Genomic DNA, 7500 nt, shown 5'->3' on the forward strand with positions numbered 1-7500 from the left:
AATAAACCGCTCAGCTGGCAACCGTCGCGGCGTATTTGCTGGTAGTACCTCCCTTCCCCCCCCTCCTCCTCCTCCTCCCACACCCCGCTGACAGACGAACAATTATTACCCAACTGCTTTCGTCCATTCTTCCCCATGTGCATGCCACTCCTTGGATTCCATTCTATAGCATGCGCATTAATGCCACCTCTCGCATTACGGGCTGCCGTTGCAAACTGCCAGGATGCTAATCGAACCGAGACAATTTGCGAGGGAAACATTCTTAGGCATGGAGCGCCCTCCCCCCTACCCCTTCTGGCCGATCAAAGGAGCGACGCGGTACGACACGTTGGGCGCCGCGTCAATGAGACGAACATTCCAAGGAAAAATGGTTCACGTTATAGGACATGGATTCCCGCCCAATTCCCCCCCCCCTAAAAACCTAAACCACCTGAAAAACGCCCGTGTTGAAAACATAATGAACTAAATAACTACTGTAAGCTACCTATCACAATTAACAGCTCCCTCCAAGTAAATGCCACACGACGCCTTGAAAGGGACGCTGGACGAGCGACCGGCGACTCGCGTCCCCGACCCGCCCCGCCGCGTCCCTTCGCCCAACCCAAAGTGAGCGCCCGCCCGCCCGCCTGCTTGCCTGGAATCGTGATGGGCCGACCAACCGCAGGCGAGCCCAATTACAACCGTTACCTACATCCAAATCGACACCCATCGACACCCTACAACCCTACACCATGTGAACTATATTAACACCCCCCCCCCAATGAACGCAGGCACGACCACAAATTCTGAACAATTTACAATCCCGACCACTTGAGTGCACGCACACGCACGCACGCACACTAAGGCGCTCTCGGCTCGACCTCTCTCTCAAAGAGTAAAAACCGTAATTGGAAGATGAGAAAATGTGGCCGAAAATGCAGTGCTTCAAGGTTGGCAGCTGATTTGTTCTCGTGCACTCTCGAGGAAGTAGTGGGGGAGGGGGGAGGGGGGAGGGGGTGTCAGGAGGGATTCGGGAAAAGGAGAGGGAAGGGGGGAGGGGAGGGTGTCAAAACTCACGAACAACTACAGCTCCCAAGCCATTTTACGGCACGATGGCTGCTATTACTGCCGCCCTTTCCCGCGTCCCATATTCGAGCAATGACACTCGACAAAAATATTGAAGGGGCGGGGGGAAACAGCCCGACGACACCACGACAAGTGCCCAGAGTAACCCAAACCAACTAACTCTTTCAGAAGAAACATTCAACCAACCAAATGCATACACGCCCAAACCATCCCCCTCTCCACCCTCCGATCCCCCCCCCTTCCCGCGCCCTATCATATTGCCCAGTACTGACAGGTAAGTAATCGGTCATGAGAAAATCACCTTTCACCACGTCTGGCTCTCCCCCCTACCCTCCCCCTCCCCAATACTTTTTTCCTTCCCCCAACCCCCTCACTCCCCTACTTCCTCCTCCTCCTCCCCATCTTACGAGAGAATGTTGGAAGGATGGTATGAGTTGGGGGTGTGGTGGGGAGGGGGAGGGAGAGGGAGAGGGGAAAGACACTTATTTCTTTCGACTTTGTCTACGTCACTTCTTGTGTTTGTCGACAGAGCGTGTTCTGCCGAAGACAAAGGGAGGGAAAGTTCTCAAGCGCGGGGGGGGCAGAAGGGGGGGAGAGGAAACACCCTTGGCCGATGTTATTGTCACTTTTTTTTACTATTTTCGATACGATAGGAGTGGGGGGAAGGGAGGGGGGAGAGAAAAATACCAGAGAGCCCAAGAAGGGGGACATGCAGGTGGAGTCTCCTCTCTATCCTTGCTCATCTACCCCTCCCCCAGGTCTATCCCCATCCCTCTCCCTCTCCCCCTGCCCCTCCCCTGCCCCTTGAACAGCACTCGGGTTACACTCCAAGCCAAGGCAGCAGCAAGAGGCAGAAGTCACTCGCAACCCGTTCACGAGCAAATATCCTATTCAATCCTATTCAATCCTATTCCATCCTATATTATCCTATTCTAACCTAACCTATCCTATCCTAATATCCTAAGCGACTCCTCAACGCACTCAAATGATGGTCATTAAGCACTCTTTAGTCTCGCATGCTAATTGCCTTACCAACTACCCCTCTCTTCCCCCCCCACCCTCCCAACCCGCCGACTACCCTTCCCCTCCCTCCCTCCCTCCCCTCCATGAGGCCACTTCCTCAAAACTTGGTTGTTTGGAAGCACCACCACCTTACCACCTCCACCATCTTCCCCCTACCCCCCCCTCCTCCTCCTCCTCTCCCCTAAATGATGGACGGAGGGTACAAACAGGAAATACTCCCCTACCCCTACCCTCCTCCACCCCCACCGCACCATCTTCACCACAGCCCCTCCCCTTCCCATCTTCCTTTCCCCTCCCTCCCCCTTCCCGAGGTTACATTCACCATATGGTGTCAGAAACGGACTCAGGCACTTGGTACAAGAGAAAAAATGCAAATATTAAAAAAAAGGTTAACAGTACAAATTATTAAATTGAAATTTCAACTCTGAATGTCACCTCTCAAAATTACACTAAAAAAAAAACTTCCCAAAAAAACAAATGGATTCAGTTTTTAGGAATGGCTTTTCGGAATGGAGTGCCCCCCCCCCATACACACTTACTTACGAGAAGCCTGAGTGGGAATGGGCGTTGGTTGGCGAGCGGGGAAGAACCAGGGAGGAGGAAGGAGGAAGTACTGGAGGAGGGAGAAGGAATTAGGGAGGAGGAGAAAGGAAGAGAGGGAGGGGAAAGGATCAAGCAAAAGTTATAATGGAGGGAGAGGGAGAAACTAGAGCTTGTATAGGCGATCTGAAAGGAAGGGAAGGAAGATGGAGGGGAAGGAATACGAGGAAAGGAGAGGATGGACCAAGATGGAGAACGGAGGGGGAGGGGGAGGAGAAGGAAGACAGGCAGAGAAGATGAAAGGAAGGGAAGGGAAGGGAAGGGAAGGGAGGGAGGCAAGGGGACGAAGGGAGGGAGGGGAGAGCACCGCGGGTCGACCTCCAGCGCGGACAGGCTTGGTGCAGAAGTTCCTCCTCAGGTTTCCATGGTAACCGCCGCCCGTCAGCCACAGCTGATGAGGTTACCTTCGCCGCGACGCATTGTGTTCCTCGGACAACGCTGGTGCACTTGTAGCGAAGAGGTTGCAGGGTTGATGGGGATGGGAATGGGAGAGGGGAAGAAAAGGGGAGAAAAGGGAGAAATGGAAGAAATGGATTGGATAGGCTTAAGAAAGTAGGGGGGGGGTATGGTTGGAGAAAGGATTACAAGGGAAAACTGATTCTAAACCTCGCTTGACATGACCAAGCCTAATCCACACCACCTCCCACCCTCCATCAAACCCGAAAATACCTCCACTATCCTTCAATCCCAAAGAGGGAAAAACACTTTACCTAGCCACACTGTCCCCTTACACTAAAAGGGGGAAAATACAAAAAAAAAACAAAAAAAAAAAACACGGTGGTGTTCCGACGAGCGACAAAACACCCCTTAAATAAAAGAAACACCTACCATGCGAAGTGGTTCTCTATCATGGAGATGGTAGCGTGTGCAACGTTGCGCTGCTCGGCGGAGAGGCCAGCATCCAAGTCCTGGTTGTAGCGCTGTCCGAGCTCCTTGATAATGATGGCAGAGTCGGCAATCTCCTCCCCGTTCACCTCCACGAAGGGCAGCTGACCCTTCTTGCTCTTGTACTTCATCTTGTGGTCAACATTCTGCAAGGAAGAAAAAAAAAACGGGTTTAGTCTACAGCTGGTGGAGACTTCGATGGGTCATTTATACACAGTCAAAACAAATAACAAATAACACGGGTGAAGGCTATGTGTCGTCGAGACTTCAAAATAAAACTCATTGCGCCGCGTAGTTATCTATAATCAAAACCTATTTCACCGTTTATCCGACAAGTTACATCCCCCCCCCCCTTCCCCTTTCCTCCTTCCCCCAAGCCAACGAGTCCGCAACAGCTCATTACTGTCACGGCCACCATCAGACAGGTGTGCTCGCTGAATACAATTTACCGGTGCAACGAAGGGGGGCCGCTCATCACACAATTCTCCCCCACCACCCCAGCCCAGCCGTGACGCTCGGAAAATCACACACAAGAGTAACATTTAAACGAGGAACATCACGCAACCAGAAAACTAGTAGACATTTTTACACAACATTTGAGATTCGATATCCGTCGCACCAGCCAGATGAGATCTCGGGCTGCGTGTTCCCCGAATCCCGAGTTCTGGGAAGGAGCAACAAATTATCTATCTGAAATTTTTTGTAGGGGGGGTGAAAGAAAGAAAGAGAGAGAGAGAGAGAGAGAGAGAGAGAGAGAGAGAGAGAGAGAGAGAGAGAGAGAGAGAGAGAGAGAGAGAGAGAGAGAGAGAGAGAGAGAGAGAGAAAGCCAAGGCGCAAACAGGGCGCATCCTGGCGCAGACGTGGAAGGAAGGTCTTTGTGCTGGGAGAGCCTGGTTGTGCCGCTACCAGGGTGCAGGCGCGCGGGTGTGCTGCCAACGGAGTGGGCGGGGGAGGGGGAGGGGGAGGGGGAGGAACGGGGAAGGCAAAGCGAGCGAGAAAGGAGGAGGAGGAGAGAGGAGAGGAAAGTGGAGGAGGGGAGATGGGGGAGGAAACGAACGCGCCGGGATCAATATACGCACGTGCGCCCTCCCTCGCGCGTGATCCACACAAGGCACTAGAACGCACAACCTTACACACCCTTTTCGGCTTCTTACTCGGGGGGCGGAAAAAAAGAAGACCGCTGTGTGATCAACATGAAAGTCGGACTTAAAGAGACACCGAGACGGAATAAAAATGAAGTGCTAGGGGGCCGCAGCGAAGGAGTGGAAGTGGAGGTGGTGGAGGCGACAACAAACCTACACCTTCCCTCTCCCTCTCCCTCTCCCTCTCCCCATCTCCGTTTCCCCGCGTCTTCATGGACTGCGTGTCGGGTTACCCATTATTTCCCCTACTTTACAAGCAAGACACGCCATGGATTCGGGGCGTTTCCAAAACAATTTACAGCCCGATACAAATTTGATCGCCTGGGAAGCAGTTCGGTCGTCTGAATGGTCTAGTCTACATACAGAAAGCTGGGTTGTCAACTTGTGGCGTCTGTAGGAGCGCACACGAATGCAGTTTCTGTAATGGCGGTCTGACAGACGGAATAATACGCATCACAAAGGGAAGGCGCAGGGACCGATATTATGGGGAAACATGACCAGTGTATACGTGTGAAGGCTAGAGAAAGCTAATACATATAAACGGCTGATGGCTTTCTTTATCTATTGACAGTGAAAGATTGACCCTCCCCTCCCCGCCTCTCTCCTCTTGGGGAGGGGAGAGGAGAGGGGCATGACAGACCAAAGTCCAGGCAATTCTAAATAGGATTATCGATCGTCCGAGCGGCCTCCGTTGGGTCAGTAAATCCTACTGCAGCCAAATCCCCCCCCATTCCCCTCCCTTTCCCTCCCTCCAGCTGTTGAACGCAGCTCTGTCACGCTATTATCACTGCGGCGCGCACCGACCTCAATCTCCTTTCGCACCCCCACTCCTCCTCCTGGAAAAAGTATTTAGGCCTAAGCTCTCAATCTAACCCCAGAGACCAGGTAGTACCTGACGTCGGCTAGGTCGCGTGGATTTCCACCGCTATAAATCGCACTTCAGCGCCGCCCTCCCGCAGGTGCTGGTGCCAGGTGGCGCCGCCGATCGCAAGCGCGCCATCGGCACGCCACGGGCCTCGATCAACACGCGCGAGAGAGCTCAGACCGCGGACGTGAATCTATCAGAAGCTCATTCCACACGCAAGCGACGCCCCTCAACGCACCTCCGCCGAATCGGTCGCGGGACAGAGCTGGCCGACATGATCTCCAAACAGCGGTCGCCTCGGCGTGGCGATATTGACATTCCAGCCAATTTACGGCCCGGTGTGTGTGTGTGTGGGGGGGGGGGATAGGAGGGAAGGGCCAGGGGCGAAGGGGGGGCCCCCGCCCAAAACACTGCATCACGCTGCGGGCGACGCTTAATATCTCACCAACACGAAACTAGACGAGTATTCAGGGCGTGAAGATGACGGACGGAGAGGGTTTACATCGCACTAACAAAGAGAGAGAGAGAGAGAGAGAGAGAGAGAGAGAGAGAGAGAGAGAGAGAGAGAGAGAGAGAGAGAGAGAGAGAGAGAGAGAGAGAGAGAAACATGAATCGCACAGGAACAAGACAGCATCGAGCAGCCGAGCCGAGGAGGGTGGGAGGGGAAGCCTAGTGGTGAAGGAGCGACTGTTCCCGACAGGTGTGGCAGCAGGCAGGGAGTTTACGCAGACTTGTGGTCGTGCGGTATAACTGGGGGGGGGGGGGGGGGGGTGTGATCAAGGGGAACTAGAGGAAGACGAGGGGTGAGGGTGGGTGGGGGCGCTACGTGGGAGGAAAGGGGTGGGGGAGAAGGAGGAGGAGGAGGGAGAAACCCACCCTCGATGCATCCGTCAGAACTCTTTACTTATTTACAGGTGAAAGTTCCCACTCTCAAAAATCGATGAGCCTGACGCCGACACCAAAGGGGGGAAGGAGAAGGGATAGGTGAGGGGAAGGAGAAGGGATAGGTGAGGGGAAGGAGAAGGGATAGGTGAGGGAAAGGAGAAGGGATAGGTGAGGGAAAGGAGAAGGGATAGGTGAGGGAAAGGAGAAGGGATAGGTGAGGGAAAGGAGAAGGGATAGGTGAGGGAAAGGAGAAGGGATAGGTGAGGGAAAGGAGAAGGGATAGGTGAGGGAAAGGAGAAGGGATAGGTGAGGGGAAGGAGAAGGGATAGGTGAGGGGAAGGAGAAGGGATAGGTGAGGGGAAGGAGAAGGGATAGGTGAGGGGAAGGAGAAGGGATAGGTGAGGGAAAGGAGAAGGGATAGGTGAGGGAAAGGAGAAGGGATAGGTGAGGGGAAGGAGAAGGGATAGGTGAGGGGAAGGAGAAGGGATAGGTGAGGGGAAGGAGAAGGGATAGGTGAGGGAAAGGAGAAGGAGAAGGGATAGGTGAGGGAAAGGAGAAGGAGAAGGGATAGGTGAGGGAAAGGAGAAGGAGAAGGGATAGGTGAGGGAAAGGAGAAGGAGAAGGGATAGGTGAGGGGAAGGAGAAGGGATAGGTGAGGGGAAGGAGAAGGGATAGGTGAGGGGAAGGAGAAGGGATAGGTGAGGGGAAGGAGAAGGGATAGGTGAGGGGAAGGAGAAGGGATAGGTGAGGGAAAGGAGAAGGGATAGGTGAGGGGAAGGAGAAGGGATAGGTGAGGGGAAGGAGAAGGGATAGGTGAGGGAAAGGAGAAGGGATAGGTGAGTGGAAGGGGGAGGGGATGTCGATTCGTCATGCGCTTCGACAACATTAATCCTCACCCCCCACCCTCACCCCCTCACCCTCCCCTACCACCAATCTACCTCTATCGACTCGAGGCGACGATCGCCGTCTGTTACACCCCCTCTCGACTTCATGCACGTAAATCCCAACCGTGTGTCTGGCATCATTAAGGGGATT

General features: G+C 53.8%; 1 protein-coding gene across 3 annotated transcripts in view; it reads right to left on the bottom strand.

Annotated features, from left to right (window-relative positions):
- Positions 1-7500, bottom strand: part of fax (failed axon connections) — a 34362-nt gene that overhangs the window by 15528 nt on the left and 11334 nt on the right. For all 3 annotated transcript variants that reach the window (XM_043017694.2, XM_043017697.2, XM_043017695.2), the window contains exon 2: positions 3517-3719. In XM_043017694.2, the coding sequence (XP_042873628.1) occupies positions 3517-3719 (203 nt within the window). The remainder of the gene's footprint in view (positions 1-3516; positions 3720-7500) is intronic.

The sequence above is a fragment of the Penaeus japonicus genome, unplaced genomic scaffold, assembly GCF_977035675.1.
Source record: "Penaeus japonicus unplaced genomic scaffold, GWHDUDI00000001_assembly GWHDUDI00000023, whole genome shotgun sequence".
NCBI classification, from domain to species: domain Eukaryota; kingdom Metazoa; phylum Arthropoda; class Malacostraca; order Decapoda; family Penaeidae; genus Penaeus; species Penaeus japonicus.